Raw genomic sequence first — 16,799 nt, forward strand, 5'->3', positions numbered from 1 at the left:
ATAAGGAAATGGCATAGAGGGAATGTATATTCTCGAAGGGTAGTTTAACAATATAATCTGAACAGTAGGTTGATGGGTAGATTTGTAATATACATAAAAGTACATGTCTTTCAATAGTAAGGAGATAAAAAAAATGATTCTCATGTGGTTTCGACTTGGACCCTGATTATGAGTTAAGCAGAATTCAAATGTGAGATTCCCAGCTGCAGGGTGCTGTCGTCCAATGGAAGTAAGTCCATTATGAGTCAAAACCCTCAGAAGGAAAAAATAACTGTGTGGTTGTGGATTTACCATACAGTATTTAGTTTACCGAGCAGTTCAATGGCACATTTACCTCCTGCCACTGTATGGTGGGTGACCGATGAGGGAAGGGACACTTAATTGATTTGTGCTGGTGGTTGCAGGCGGGGTGCTCCGGCAAGCATTTTGGGGAACAGAACTTATTTATCATCATCAGACTTTGAACCCAGGGAAGAGAGAGAAGGGGAGAAAAGAGGAGGAAGAGAAAGCGATGAAAAAAAGAGCCTACAAGAGCCAGGAAGATGAAGGAAGTATAGGGTGGTGGATACAAGAGGCATGAGGTGAAATCGAGGCTAGCAGTAGCGCTTCGTTTGTTTGGCCGTGGTTACCGGGGTCGGGCACCAGCACTTAATTGTCCGCTCCGGCTCTAGTGACAGTCCACCACATAGTGGCGCTGTCTGTTAAAATAAATTGGAGGTCAGCGAACGGCGTTTAATAAGTCCAATATACACACAAAAAAGACCCCTGTTGCTCACACCATTACTATAGCTTTTGGTGGCCTGGAATAGTGTGAATTGTGACCCTTGTAGGAGTGTGGTGGTTGGAACACGTGTGGGTTCTGTCAATGGCAGCGTTGGCAGGGGCAATGGGTGGTACAGGGTCTCCCAAGATGGGCCCTGGCACTTTCAAAAACAAATGTAGCACTGCCAGCCTTCGTATTTGGCACCCCCGGGTTGGCCCTACACTTATTTGTAACTCCAAAGGCACTGGGGTCTAGGTTTGGTGTACAGCACAGCAGCATGTGACGTGTTCTCAGCTCGCGACGGTTGGGGTGAAAGTGATTCGATCCTCTTCGGCGATCCCACCTGCAGGGGTCGGGTGCACCAAAGTCACGTGGGAGGATAACTGCCTTGGAAGCCCTCGGCATCGTGCTCTCGACACCTCTGAAGATCGCCCTGCCCCTTCTAGGCGTTGACAACAGGTGTGGGCACTGTGCCAATGCTGCCAGCCCCTACAGTGACTGGGCAGATGGACCCCACTCTCGACTTTCTCGCATCCTCAGCGTGCTCGCCAGCTCTGTGTGCGGGCATAGGAGTGAATCTATCAATGGTGCAGCGGGTTCAGTTGCACCGGGGCACCCTGCACCACAATGATTGTTTTATTTAAGTGTCCAACCACGGTTTTGGACACACGTGTTTTTTTTCGCTTGCATTGTGACCCTTGACACCCTTGCCAGACCACTGTCAAGCGCACAGACCCACCGGTTTATCCGTTGGCCCATCCAGGCTCCGGAAGCGCCCAGAAGCCCGCCCGCATCTAAAAGTGCACCTGACTGATTTACCTCTCTCAGCCATGATTTATATGAGGCAGAATCTTCATTTTTACAACCCACGATCCTCCCCTGACCGGTGTGGGAAATTGCCACAGCGCCCAGAAGCTCCCTCCCTCCCCTCCCTGCTAGGCGCCAGACCGATGACGGGGACACCCCACTGCGCGCCAGCCTGCCTGCTTTGGGGCACACTGTGTTGTGTGCCAGGCTGAGGCTCCCACACTCTCTCCACCTCCTCGATCCAGCCCCTCCGACTGTAGCGCGCTTCCCCTCCCCAGGGAGGAGCTAGGGTAATGTATCGGGGTGGGCGGACTGGGAGAGGGAAGGGCAGGGGAAAGCTTCCCGTGGCCACTAGAGACAAATCACTTCTGAACGAGCTCCCATGCTTGGCACCTCCGACTCGGGGACCGCCGCACACCTCCTCTCCACTGCCACGGATTGCACCCCCTCTGGCCTGGATCTGCTTTGGGCTTTTATTGGACACTGGACGCCATGCTGTGGAAACTAGCAGATAACGTGAAGTACGAAGACGAGTGCGAGGTGAGCAGCGACATTACGCACCTGATAAGGAGGCGATGGGCACGAGACTAGTGCCGCAGATCACACCTGGCGACGGCCCCTGGTGTCTCACGCGCTACTAAGATAATTAGGTGCTAATTCCCTCACCACAGCTCACGGGCTCCACCTCGCAGAGGCGGAACGTGGGAAGTGTTGCACGTTACACGTTTTAGTGTGGCTTTTACCAATTTAACTATTTATTTTAAAAATGCCAGTTTACGTCCTCCAATTATTAGTTCAACATTTGCTCTACATGGACTAAGGCCGGATTCTTTGAAGCACAGAATGGGAAGTGCCCCCACTGTGGAGCCAGGGCGCGATTTGTAGTTTTGAAAGTATTTTTTTGCTGATCTGCAGTTGGGTTTTGGGGGGCGCTTCTCCCCTTGCAAAATGAATCACAAGTTCTTGCACTATTGACGATGTAGTTCGGGGCTTCCTCTGTGGATATTGTATTCTCTTCCCAGGGTTGATTGCTTTGGAGGAAGCACATCGGACGTGAACGAGGAAAATTAAGGTTTTGGGGAAAAGGTGTATCACACTCCGAAGTCCGTGTTACAGTGTGCTGCGGCTGAAAGCAGGCGTGTCTCACTTTTTTACACAAGGCTGGTGCACAGGCACCAGGGATCTCAGTAGGAACGGAAGGCACTTGACCGCAGAGGCCCTTCGCGCAGTATCGCTGATGAAGCTGCGCAGTATCGCTGATGGAGCTACACAGTTTTAGGCGCTACATGTGCTCTGCTCGCGCCCCTCACATTGTCTGCCTCGCGTGTTTACCATAGGCCTGCAGGATACAAATGCATTTTTAAAATTGGACACCGTCAACCAACTGACACCGCCGCTCGCAGATAAGACAAACATGCCGATGAAAACTGAGGGCGCGGGGCAGGGAGAGTTGATGCGGGTGAACCAGCCTGTCCGACCGGTTCGTGGTTAAAGGACCTATCCTCAAAGCGCTGCTCACTCCTGGCCGCCAGAGGGCGCGAGAAACACACTTATGTGAGCACAGAGAAACGAGTTCACCAACCTCAGTCTATTCCTGAACCCGTGAGCGATCGTGGAGAAAAAAGCACATAACGCAGAACAAGCCCTGCATATAATGCAGCTTAACGCAATCCCCATTTTTCCCATGGGGGTTGCGTTTGAATGATCCCAAATACCGTGCCACTATTAGTTTGTATTCTAACTGGATGGATGTTTGTGTGTATGTAGGAGTCTCATTCATGCCCCGTTTATACAATATTGGCAATTAAAATTCGCAATGTAAACTTCTCAATTTTCGTTGATTTAAAAAGTTCGCGCCGTATATTCCGCACATATGTCGCCTGGGCTTGCACCTTTCTCGCCATGTGGTGAAGCTGTGAAGGCGATAGCCGTATACATTTTCCCATGTCCCAGATTGTATCGCCCTCCCCATCTCCACACAAGGCGGCACATTTAATATTTGTTTTCCCAAAAGCATGTTTATACTAGGGTGATGGCTCCACGTGAAACGCTAGCTGCCTGGTTTCACGGGTAATGTCTTTTCATTTACGATGTTATGTTCAACCCCTATTAGAAACGCATTACACGTTTTGCTCCAATGTCTCACTTGTTTAATCAAGGCAATACCTGTTGGTGTTTAGTTATATGGTGGCACCGACCAATTGTTGTTCTGCCGGAAACACCACGTCTCCAACCTTAAAAGAACTAAATGTACCACTTTGTGTATTTGGTTCTAGGGACCCATGTGGTGCCCCCACCCTAAGGGAGGGGTCTTAATGTGCCCACTGGCCTTGCTCCATCTGATGAGCAGCTTTCATTCCGGATCAGTGCGGCCTCTGAACTGGGAAGGGCCTGTCCGCACCCTTGGGCCCGCCTTTTTTACTGACTGAGGAGCCAAGACATTTTAATGACCCTGACGCTGTGAGCTGCAGCTCCTCGGCTCACCTCCAGGCAAAGCATCCCCGGGCAAGGCACGGACGGAGCCCTGCGGGCGACTCCTCATCCTCCGGGACAGGCTACCAGAGGCTAGTACCACCTCGCGACCCCACAGCCCGGCGAGCCCTCGCCTGCACCCACACACTGCCGTCAGCCTCTACCCTGGTACCCCCAGCGGGCACAGACCCCCCCCTCTGGAGGAGTGGTCCCACTCGCACCCACCCTCCCAGACACGTGCGCCCCGACTTGCACCCACATCACCAGTGAGACCCCCACTCCCCCTGGAGCAGGAGTCGAACCCTTCCGGAGTCGAGGAAGGAGTCGCTCGCCTTCAGTCCGTGGACTGACTTTGGGAAGAAAACTCTCTCAACTGAACACCATGCCGGTGGTCACGCACCAAGAAAAGCCCAACCGGATTGGCTACACGCAGGTAAAAAAAAGACACACAAAACCAGACCGCAGCATGCAATACGGAACTGCACATCATATTTATTTTTTCGGAAGTTTTTATTGGTTCGTGCCATTCACGTTGCTTTGTGCTCTGTGGTTTTGCTTTCGTACTTTTCTGCATTACCGTGTCTATCTAGCGCCTGCTACCTTGCCGTGGGACTCTAAGCGTTTTGAATTGAGTGGTAGGCATTATAGTCACCCGGTGGTATCGGCAGCCCAGTCCTGGGACTGGGGTATATATAACGCGAAAAGAGGGGTCTTGTTAAGAATGCACCGAGGGGCCGCCGAGTCTTTTATCTCGGATATTCATTGACCATGCGTTGAATGGGGCCCATTTGAATGGTTGTTGCCCCTGAGCCTTCACGGGGCTTGTGTCATGTCGCTGTTCTCTGGCAAGGCTTTCTAGGCGCTTCTTTTCCTTAAGTCTTACTGGGCCGTTCCGGCTCGCTCCCTCCACTAACGTGTGCTCAAGGGCAGTTCCCTTGCTCCAGCCCTTCCGGCTTTTTATCAAGTAACCATGCGCTACTGTTTACCGATGCCTCAGTCAGTCGGCGTGTACAGCTGTTCCCATATTTGTAATCACCTCTCAACATTTTTGGTCTTGGTTCCTATTCATGTCAATGGATTCGGGGAGAGGGGGTCGTTTAAGACCCCAGAAAAGCCCGTTGAAAGGGACTCTCCTCTATATGATTGTGAACTGAAGTGTCTTTTGGGAACAGAATGTATTGAGAAAAAGCGCAGGTTAAACAGGTGCTCAACTGTCATGCCTGAGATAAAAATGAGAGAATTAATATATATCTATATCTATATAATCACCGGAATTAGTTCTACCTTATCGCAAACTCTTGCAGACATGAGATTAAAATGTTTATTTGCGCTCAAAGAAAAGTCGCGGCCTTTATCCTTTTGGGCAGAGCATCTTAAACCGAACTCTGGCAGTACGCGTTAGTTCATATCTGGGCATTGCGCGGAGCTGTAATATACGCATCCATAAAACCGTTTACACTTTTTAAAAAAAATTGGGGAGGAAAACGGTCTCAGCAAAATAATTTGCACACATGATTTGTTCTACTTAAGGTGTACAAAACGGCGATTTCTTCGTCGCGGAGGGGTTCGTCAGCTGGTTGGTGCTTGCGTAAAATTAATTTAGAAACGGTCGTTTTCAAGCGTCGTAACTGCAGTATGTGTGCGACTATCTTTAATTAAGTATTTGTGTATTTCCAGCAAGCATCGAGCGGTAAAATCACGGCACAGTTTCTTTCCGTGAGAAAATATGTTAATCTGTTTTTCTTCGCACTGGAAGCGCCTTGCCCTCGGATGACAGGCTGAGCCACTGGTGACGCACGTTTTTTCTTTAGGCAACCAGTCTATGTTTTTAAATTCAGCAATCGTTTGCAAACTAATCTATGTATTTTTCCGCAGTGGGACCCCTCACCCCTAAAAAAAAAAAAAAAAGACTTTGCAGCTTTCCCCGTACTTCTAAAATACAAAGCACACCGCTGAATTGCATTTCTTGGCAAATGTGTTTTTCCTCATACATCAATTGATTCTTTACACCCGAGAACTGGTGCTCAAATGCCATTATAATCTCTGGTACGTTCCCCGTTTGACTGATGTGGCGTGTCTGTGGTGATTACCGTGAGCTGGGGATGTCATTTGTGTTGGAGAAGCACTGTTTGAGCATTAATGCACATGGAACGCGCTGTCATACATGTGATCAAGGCTACATTGTAGTTTACGCAATCCCGAGTCCAGAGTTTTACAATGTTTTCCAGCGCCATCAAAATTGTGTGATCCTGGGCAAATCGTGTTTCTGTCTTGATTCTACGAACTTCCAATAGTGAGCAGGTATTGGATAGGGAGTATCCGGAGCTAAAAAAACGCAAGGAGTGAATTCCATAGTTCATTTTTAGATGGATAATTGATTTTATTGATGCATATTTTGTCCCAGCAATTTTTGGCATTAGATTAATCTGTTAAATATAGCTATATAATTTCTTTTTTTTTATATCGATGATTGAAGTGAAAAGCGCAAAACTGAATATACGAAGCATGCGCGCGGATTTTGAGTCCTTTTTCTTTCTCAATTACCTACATCTTGTGTTTTCCTCTCTCCTCAGGACCGACATGATGGCAGCAGCAACGGGAACCCGAGGTTACCTCACCTTTCGGCCATGAGCCAGCACCTGTACAGTCCGGCCCCTCCTCTCTCTCACTCTGGCTCGTCTGACTTTCAGCCTCCGTACTTCCCGCCCCCCTACCAGCCCCTGTCGTATTCCCAGTCGGCAGACCCCTACTCCCACCTCGACCCCTTCTCCATCAACTCCCTCCACCAGCCTCACCAGCCCTCCCCCAGCCAGCAGCAGGGCTGGCCCAACAGGAACAACCAGGACCCCTCCGGCCTCTCCCACCACTCCAGGTCCGGCCTTGTCCAGCACCTTTCGGCTTTGGATGCGGGATCTGCGGGGCTGAGGCGGGACGCGTACCGGCGGTCCGAGATCCTCCTGCAGCATGGCCACAACCTGGACTCCGCTAACCTGGCCGAGAACTTGGGTCTGCACGAGATGGCGCATCAGATGGAAGAGGTACAGGTGCTCTCAGCGTGGGCAGATTGCCAGGGGTTAGTTATCCAGGAAAACAAAATGGCGTCCCACCTTCAATCGGCCTGTTTATTGGTCGAATCCAAGTAATCGCGCATAGAGTGGTTGCACCACAGGGACCGTTTGATCTAAACTAGGGCTCCAAAGGGCGTCAGCACCAATCTGCAGGGCTTTCCTTGGTTTACTTCTGTTTCGGAACCAATTGGGTTAACATAAAACATGACAAATAATTGTAAAGTCTGTCACGTGTAACCATGTCAGGCCCATACCCAAAGAGACATTCTAGAGAAGAAAATGGGCTGTCTGCCTGGCTTGGCCTTTTCATTGGTTGACCCCCCTCTTTGACACCTGACCCCATTCATTGATTGGCTGAGACACGATAGGAGAAGGCATGCCTGCGTATTATTTTGGAGCTGAATGACCTTTATTTCTAAAAGATGGGCAAAAAATATTTCTTTTGATGTAACCAGAAACCAAAATTAAAGTGTACAGTCCCTTTCAGAATGTGAATTTGATGTAATATTTTAGCTGGGCGCCACTTAGTTTTTTTTTCTGCTTGTGTATAAGGCTTGATATGTTAGCATTTTAAGAAGCAATATTTTAGTACATGCACACCGAGGTCATTGGTATTACACTGTAACGCCTATGTATTTGGGTTTTCCAACAGCAGGCACTGATCCTCATTTTATGCAGGTCCTGTAAATTTAAGGATGTATGCACTTGGAAAACAACACCTAATGTGCCACATTAAAAGCTTCCACACAATTTAATAACCTGCTGCTAAACAAGAAGCTCAAATCCGAATATACCCGATTAATTATCTTGAATAGCCAGTGCAGATTTTGGATATCTGATGCACAGCTCTAATGCCCCAAGGCACGTTGTTGAGTGAAAAATTGATACCACTTCAGTATGAGTGTTTCCAGTTCATGGTATGCAATCGGATTCAACCCCAGGACTCCCCGAAGTGTCGGTGCATGCTTATTTAAATCTATCTGCATTACAAATTAGTAGTTATGACACAACCAAATTCCAGCCACTTCACTTCGTTAACCCTGTGGATATTGGGGGAAATTTCGACCTAATCCTGCAATCTTACATAGTCTGGTATTAAATCATTTCTCCCCCATCAGACCTCCGGTTCACACTGAGGAAAAGTGCTGTTTCATGTATAACTGACATGGAAAAGTCTACATTAGAACTACCCGTAGTGAAATTCCTTGATTATTCTCCAGCTCTCACTTTTCTCTTATCAAGCTATCAATCAGGAATTTATAAAGCAAAACAGCTACACCTAAGAATGTCCCGGCGCTACATAAACGTCACCAATTCACCACATTCACTGAGTAAATCCCTCAAATGCCCCGATGTAATAGCCACGTTTTCACCGGTTTCCTAAAGAGATATGCCCCCCCTTTTCCAAAGCTGGAGGCATTTGTTGAACTGCAAGATAGGGGATTTGTAACATTTCAGTTATAGGGGTTCCTTTCTCCCTGCCCAGCATTGAGAGATCAAGCAGACTAGTATGGCTGTTTTCATTTGCGTGACTGACCCATAGAATCGTTTTTTATTCATTCCTAAAAAACATAACTTTTACAGTAAAATTGTGCATTCGAACTCTAAAAAGGGTATCTTTCAGAACTGATACATATGTTCCTTGGTGTCCTTGTTTATGCTATTCTAGATGGTGCTCTACTCTTTCATGGCACCATATTGGAATTTCTATGGAAGTGTACAATCTTTAGCAAGTATGAAGTGTAAGGTGTTGGCCAGACTGTGGTAATAACTTTAGAAAAACCTGCACTGCAGTATTGAAGGCTAGTTTGAGGTGGGCATAACCAGGTGAAAGTATGAATCCTTCATGATTTCCTGTCTTAAGGTTTAATTTGTCTAAAATGCGTATTCTGCCTTTCAGAATGTGGAAGACCAGAATTTAATAATGCAAGACCAGACTGTCATTAAAAAAGGTGGGTTTTGGCTTCATTTGAATACTATTCAATTTTATGTTTGTTACTTTCTCTGCGTATTTGTACTTTGAAGAATTGCTGTCCATCCAATATAGATAATAAATGTTTATCCAATGGTAAGGTTTAATGTTGCGAAGTTTGAGGTATAGTATGCGATCATACTTTAACTAGTGTTTGTGTTTCTTATAAATAAGTTCCTTAATTGACCCTTATTTTGGAGGGAAAATGGTGTTTGAATTAGGTATGACAAGATGGCAACGGTTTATTTGTTAAAAAGTGGATAGTTAAAATGCAAAGATCACAGCTGTGCCATTTTATTCCTTACATGGCCTTGTTTGTCGCTGAGAAGGATACAAAATCAGTTATATGCTGGTTCCACACAAATTAAGTGTTTCGCTGAAATGGCTCTTTGATCCATATGCCATGAAGGCTGATTATTATTTTTTTTTTAAGACTGGATTGTCAGAAGTACTTGACTATTCAAAATATATCTATATATAAGTATTTTCAGGAGCTATGATAGCCACTGAAAATATTTATTATATGATGTTTGTTAATCAGTAAATCGTGGACAGAGCTAATTGAGTTTAGCCTCATGTTTTTCGTGGCTGACGAATGGTGAAATGTTTGTGTAGGCAGGGCACAACATTTCTTAATTTGATACTTAACTTATTTTTTGGGAGCTTCCCCCTTGTAATTCTGGAACCATCCTCTGGTTTGCTCATTAAGTTGTGGTATGTACCGCGTACTCTCATTATGTAAGGTGTGATCTCGCGCATACGTGGTTGGACGGTTTTGTGCAGTCGATGCTTCCCAGGACATTAGTATTGCGGATAAGTGCTAGTGTTTGACACAAAACTATTGAAGGCCTTCAGGGAAGTTTCAACACAACCTCTATAAGGAAACCCGAAGGGTGCAGCCTGGGGTTGTCAGGCTTCTCAAAAGCTTTCTTGTGATACACATGCTTCATGGGTTGTTTTTGATTCTTTCTCACATAAACAAAGGCATGTGCCGATGAATGTTTGATTCCTAATGCACTTTATATGGGGTTGACAGTAAAATTCCTAGCTCACAAATGGCCCATGTAAGGAGGTGATAAGCCAGGATCACTTCACTGACTAGGGAGTTGGGGGCGGGGGGGGAGTAGAACTCTGGTTTCCAGACTGCACAGCGTAAAGGTTTATTAGCATGCAGAAAGTTTACTTTCCAATGTAATATGATTCTTTTAGGATTGGGTTTGGAATTTCATCCACTCTTAATCGCTTTGCCTTGAATCTATGATGGTGAATTTGCCAACGGCGGGGTAGCTCAAAATGACTGAGCACCAGCTTAGAAATTCAGCTATGGTTAATTTCACTTTATATCCGAAGTAGTAAATCAATTCCATTAGTTCTATTACATTTCCTATTAAATCCTCTTCTTTTATATATTGTGTGGTGACTTCACCAGCTTGTTTCTGAGCATTCCCGATTTTGGGAGATACGGTTCCCATGGAAGGATCACACATTTTTATGGTTGGGAGAAGCTGGTACTTGGGCCTCCTGTTGCCCGTTGAACTCTTGTAAGCGTTTGTCATACACCCCCCATCCTGTTCGAGCTGCATGAATAATATTTGCCCCCAAGGGAGTTACAGCCGATGTTAACTATGGATTGACGTCTTTACGATAAATATGGGGCAGAGAACACATAGATCTCAAGATGGTCTTCTAAAACATGCAGTGGTGTCACTTTGAAATGAAAAATACCTACACGCTCCAATAATTTTTTTGTTGCGTTTTTAAATGATTATCATTTTTATTCTCTCAAAATTATCTCAGAACTATCAATGCGGCTACTGAAATGTATTAGTGGGTGAGCACATGTTCTGGAAGTCAGTGTTTAATTTTCCGATAACCAGCTGAAACCCTGCCAACAATAGAAGGATTGCCACTGAGTTGAAGGCAAGATATTCACTTTATGTTGGGCCATTCTGGACATGGGCCATATTCCCTTTGGAACACTATTGCACCCAAGTCCAAGCCATGCGCAATCTTTCTCTTTCGTATGGACAATGTGTTTATGCTCTGGGCAAGGAAGATTCTCCGATGCGGAATGTTTGCGATTTGTTAAGAGGAGGTAGTCCGACTTGCAAATGCTCGCAAACATGTGGGTAGCCATTACGAACACCGTGAAGAGGAGGGGCTTCATACAAATTGGTCCCGGGGCAACCATATTTGAAAAGGATCTTTTTGTATGACCTTTTACTAAAGTGGCCTTAAGTCCTCAGAAGTTCTCGGGTTGTGTCCCTGGGCTGTAGATTGATGTACGATGGAGTAAAATCTTCTGCTTCACAGTGTTGTGACCCCTATGTTTATTGAAGGCTACACTAAATTGTTTACTAGGCATACATTTTTTAACCAATACTCAGTTTATGATATACTGGTTATCCATCTACATTTCACTTAGCAGAATTCGTGTTGATGCTTAATTTAAACAGGGTATATTGATGGCACTTGTGAATGAGAAAGTTAGTCAGAAACTGCTTATGGCCGAACATATTGTATCACTCGTGACATTTTAAATGGCATCACTGATGACCTCTCAAATAAAGTGTTTCTCTCTATGGGGCCAACACTAAAAAAAAACAAAATGCTTGGAGTGTCATTAACTGCTTTACTAGAAGTACACGCTTCAGCTCTCTCCTACCCCCCCCCCCCCCCCCGCCTGGGGGAGGGGGTAGGGGGAAGCTTGAGAAGGATAGTGGATAGGGGGGATAGTTGAGAAGAATTCTTTTATTTTGAGGAATAGATTTTGTGTATGTTTCTGCTCCCATTGAAGTGGAATTGGCTCATAGCACATTACACAAGAAATAAGGTACACGATCGTTGGAAATGAGTGACCCGGATATTTTGTCTACAAACATTATGTTGAGTCCCATGGTGTATCCCTATAGGACTTTTTTAGTCTTCGAAAAGATTTGCCCAGCCTGGCTGCCTTCAGGACTACAGGAGCAGTCTAAGGCATAGGTGGACGTCCTAGGAAAACCGTATGTGGCTCTACTATTGGCCGTCATGAAGAAAACAAATCTGTGAACCCCAGTGTATGTTTCCGCTCTGCATTTCATAGACCTTTAATTTCTTATATTTTAATGTATGTATTTTCTGGACTTCTAGAAAAGAATGAAAACTTGTCGTATATAGGTCAACTTGAAAATGTGTGTTTTTTGGTGGTGTTTTGGACACTTTAGTTTTGATCCCCATTTGATTTGCTCATCAATGTTTAGCACTGATTGGTCACATCTATTTCAAAGGAGTGCATTTTTCCCATGCGTTGTGCGGATTTACCATAATCTTTTGAGGCTTATATTCTCAGTGGTGTCTCCTCCGATTCTTCCCCACGGTGTCCCCTCCAATTCTCCCCCCCCCCCTTTTCCCCTATTTCACCCAACAGAAGGTCTATATTATGAATGTTTTTCTTACTACCTGCACGTTTTGGTTATTTCTGGCTGTCAGTGCCTCCAAGTGTTCCCCTGGTATAGAGATCAGAATAAAGAATCCTAGGGAGGTAAAGAAACTTGCACAGGATGTCTGCAAAGCAAGCTTTCAAACGGTGTCTCTTGGTACCAAAGGTGACTCCTAACACACTGCTAAACGTCTTGGTGAGTGTGAGCCACAGGCCCGTAGAGCTTGCATGATTTTGTTTTTAGTTACATTTCTGGCTGCTTGGTTTGGGCGATTTGCATTTCCATTTTGAACACTGACCTAGAGTGAAGCCCACCTAAACCACTATGCCTCTCCCACCCTAAGTTGGACAAGTTGCACAGTTGACGATTGCGTTTTCAGATGAGACCCTTTGCCATCATATATTGTCTAGACTGGTTTGCTCTTTTTAATTTTCACTGGATGGCTTCATGTTGGCCTACATAATCCAAGGTGTGGACTTTGTCGGTAGGGATACTTTTGTTCTGGTGTATTTCTAGGAGGCATATTAAAGCCACAAAACATGTCGCAACGAGTGTGCCATCTGGACAACATATGAAAGGAAGTGTCTTGTAGAAGGAGATCGTCTAAATTAAGTGGTGGTCTTGCGTTCAGGCACTACCGATGCTACGGACTGTCACCACACATCCATTTCCATCAAAATACCCAAACGCGTTCCTGTAAAAGGCATGCCTGGGGGTTCTTTGTAACCCTCGCGTGTGATCTGATCCCCTCTATAGCTGTACTGTTGTGCTCTTTGGCCACACGCACCAGTAGAAGAAAATCTAACTTTAAATTCCACTTGTTCTTCCTTCGTTGAATGCTATGCATTGCATAACTTCTGGGTGTGACTCTTCAGTTTCTGAGTTGTTGCCATTTGATCCCTTATTGTGTTCTGGTATACACCTTGTTTGTAGGATTACATAACCAGCTTTACATTGGTGTGGCTGATCTCAATTTATGATCTTCCCTAAAACTGAACACCTTTTGTGGGTTTTTCTTTTTCTTCTCCAGGTCCGATATCTATGAATAAAAACAACGCCTTGAGTCTTCCATTTCAGAAAGACGCTTTGATGGGAATGGTGCTAAACCCCAATGAAGTATTTTGTTCTGTTCCTGGGAGACTGTCTCTGCTGAGTTCTACGTCGAAATACAAGGTGACGGTGGCTGAGGTCCAGAGAAGGCTGTCTCCTCCAGAGTGTTTGAACGCCTCTCTACTGGGTGGAGTACTCCGAAGGTACGTGTTAACCTTACATAACCTGAGCCTCAAAATCATGTTGGAAAAGTATGTCTATTGTACAAGTCTGCATTGCTTAATAAATATAGCATGAGATTGAAAGCCAGAGTTCTGTTCAGCTCAACTTCTGGGCCAGTTCCTCCGTTGCTTTCCTCTTGGAACATAAGTATACCTAAAATGGGAACTGTTATGCAGAGAACAAGACCTCTGGTCAATTGCAAATTACAATCTTGCAAAGACGGTATTCTTGAAGCAGGCATCACCCCAGATAGAGCTGAATACCAGGGTTAGAGGACAAAATTTATTTCCATAGTTCGAACGTGTTGCCATAAAAGCTGTTTATAAGGCAAAGGAGGTCAATTGGCACAATCAACAGTCTACAGAGGTCTACTTGTGATGGCCTAAATATGCATTTGTGACTGGAGGTGAATGTTTGCATTGTTCAGCATTCTTTCCATCATTTGTTTCTTTGGCTTTTGTCGCCTTAATTGGGAAGAGTATGCCAAGAAGTGGACCCCATGCTCACTGCGCCACTGGATTCAAGCTAGCTTGGCTGATGAGTGGTGATGCCTCAAAACCAGTCCAGGATGCTTGTTTTTGGTCCAGGAAGGACCTGACTTGGCAGTTCGGGCTGGACAGTTCCCATGAGGAACAGACTCAAAACTGATTTGCAGATGCCTGGCTCCAAACTGGGGTAGAGTGGTTAGCAAAAGAACAATGGATGAAACCCAGATCTTGTGACTGGTGGTGAATATTTGCATTCTTTAGCATTCCTGTGATTCTGGGCAAATCACTTAATCTCCCCGTGCCTAAAAAAAATGAATGTGTTTCCTCATGTAACGTAACTGGTGATATGTAAAGCGCTCTGATACCTGATTCGGTTCGGGTCTAGTTCGCCCTATATAAAACTCTGCAAAAAAAAGTGACACATTTCTGTCACGTATGGTTTGTATCCGTTCACATCTCTGTGACAGTGCTCTCCTTTCTCGATGTCAATAATGCACCATGAAACAAGGGCTGTTATTGGTAGATGAGATTTTTTCTTCATGGCCCTTCCAGTCTGTTGATGTGGCCCACAATCCTGCCTTAGTTGAATTACCCCTTTCAAGCTTAGTTATGAAGGGTGTCTGAGAAGCCATGATGGGAATTCGAACAGTGTAACAATTGTCCTAATGCCATAATCTGCTCTGACCCCATTTGAATGTGAACCCATCGCCAGATGAGCTTAATTGAAAGTCCTGCATACCTGCTGAAAATTAACAATGGAAATACCAGGTAGTGTCCAATTTCAAGTGTCCAAGGCCCAAAAAGTGAATCCGTACTCATTGTAGGCTTACCAGTCTGCCCACCCTAGGACAGTATCCCTGAACTCGACAAGACCCATTAGGTCCATCAAGAGCCCCTTAAGATTACAATTGACTAAGATGCGGACGGATGCACCTTACCAGGCCAGTAACCTTCCTGGTACAATTCCGCATTAATTTTATTATGTCTCGATCCCTGTAACATAGACTGTCTCTTTGAAGAGTCCATTGGTCTAATCAAAGAATCTAGTGGAAACCTGTTGAGAGTTCCCGATCGTACTACATAACTTCATACGACTTGATCCATAGGTACAATAACTAAGTGAACCATGACTATACATATGTATTTTACATTGCTTTGTCATTTCCGTATTGAGAGTTTGGACACTTTAGATTCTTCAATACGTTTGTAGGGGCAAACCAAAAGATCTTGTGTAACTGTGACTGTGGAAGCAAGATACAGAGAGATGGGATTTATTTGAAATTGTGTGGAGAAAATAGTTTCATGGTTCTTCTCAATTTCTTGTGATTGTCAATGCTGTGAAAATGTAATTGAAAGAAGAGTGAGTTGATTTCACTTTACAGCATTCTCTGGGCCATTGAAGTGAGAGTGCGGGTCCCATGTGGATTCCTTTTTGGGCGAGAGTTTGACTTTTTTTCTACGCTTACCCTGTGGTTGAAACAATGTGAAGAGCTTTGGTGTGCATGGTTATCATAAGAACAACTTTTTTCTTCATGCCCTAATTTGTAATTTCTATGTAAAAAACGGTAATTTTTTGTTGTTGTTTTATGATGTACCTTTTTATAATCTTTGTTTTCCCTGGATATTCCACGGTGTTGATACGTTTATAGTTGGTTCCGCTGTTGCTTTGGTATAATCCTTGTCAACGTGCCTGTAGCCTTTTATGGTATTCATTTTTATTAAAGAATTCTATCCTTTTTATAATTACAGAAGTGGAAGAGAGCTCCTTCACTTGAAACATATTGGCATTGTTCGATGTGAATTGTTGGTCGATGGCAATAAGCCATGACTCCTGGGCTGCAAGACAGATCATTGCACACGCTTCATGCCTGTCACTTTGTAGTTCCGCATATGGGATGTTTAGCCTTCATAATGAATGTGAATGTGCCAGGATTTTATTTTTATTAAAAAATTATATTCTCAACCGTGCATGGAGACGAAACTGGTCCATTTAATCAACTGGTGGCAATCTACAGGAACACAGTATTTATAATTTTTTCCTCTGCCGATTATTCACTGTAATTACGGCATTTCACACATACGTTTCAGTATGTAAAATATAAAATGCCTTAGAGTATAGAAATACATGGAGGTCTTCTAGTAGATTTCTCTGGTAAATTGGCTTTGAACGCTTTAAAAAAAAACTGTTTTTACTCGCCTCTTGGGTAAACATTAACGGTAAATGGCAGTGCATCTTTGATTCTTATACGGTCTTTTTAAAATGATTGGTAAAATTATTTGAAGATTTTGGCTGCCTGTGATCCGAGTGCCTGGTCAGGTCTTTATTATTTTGTTTCCTTCTAAAATAGTATAATCCAATAAAAAAATTAAACTTCACTAGTAAAACAGCCATATCAGTGAATGGTTTTTCAATGTTAAATTTTCCTTGCAAGCATCTAGCACCCATATTTTCTTGGCGTATGTTCGCGGTTTAAAAAAAAAGCATCAGTTTACGAAGGCCAGAGTCTTTTGGGTTTGCCAATGCTTGTTTGCACT

At 44.6% G+C, this 16,799-nt stretch overlaps 1 protein-coding gene across 3 annotated transcripts in view; it reads left to right on the forward strand.

Moving 5' to 3' along the window:
- The window catches only part of TFAP2C (transcription factor AP-2 gamma), a 50,798-nt gene that overhangs the window by 19,833 nt on the left and 14,166 nt on the right, over positions 1–16,799 (forward strand). The window contains exons 1-4 of one of the 3 annotated variants that reach the window (XM_086932497.1): positions 1,920–2,110; positions 6,616–7,080; positions 9,011–9,062; positions 13,535–13,757. In XM_086932497.1, the coding sequence (XP_086788623.1) occupies positions 2,063–2,110; positions 6,616–7,080; positions 9,011–9,062; positions 13,535–13,757 (788 nt within the window). In that variant the 5' untranslated portion in view covers positions 1,920–2,062. Of the gene's footprint in view, positions 1–1,919; positions 2,111–4,321; positions 4,476–6,615; positions 7,081–9,010; positions 9,063–13,534; positions 13,758–16,799 lie in introns of those variants that run through there. The other 2 variants (XM_086932496.1, XM_086932498.1) reach the window with 2 other exon arrangements.

This window comes from Lissotriton vulgaris, chromosome 7, assembly GCF_964263255.1.
Source record: "Lissotriton vulgaris chromosome 7, aLisVul1.2, whole genome shotgun sequence".
NCBI lineage: Eukaryota > Metazoa > Chordata > Amphibia > Caudata > Salamandridae > Lissotriton > Lissotriton vulgaris.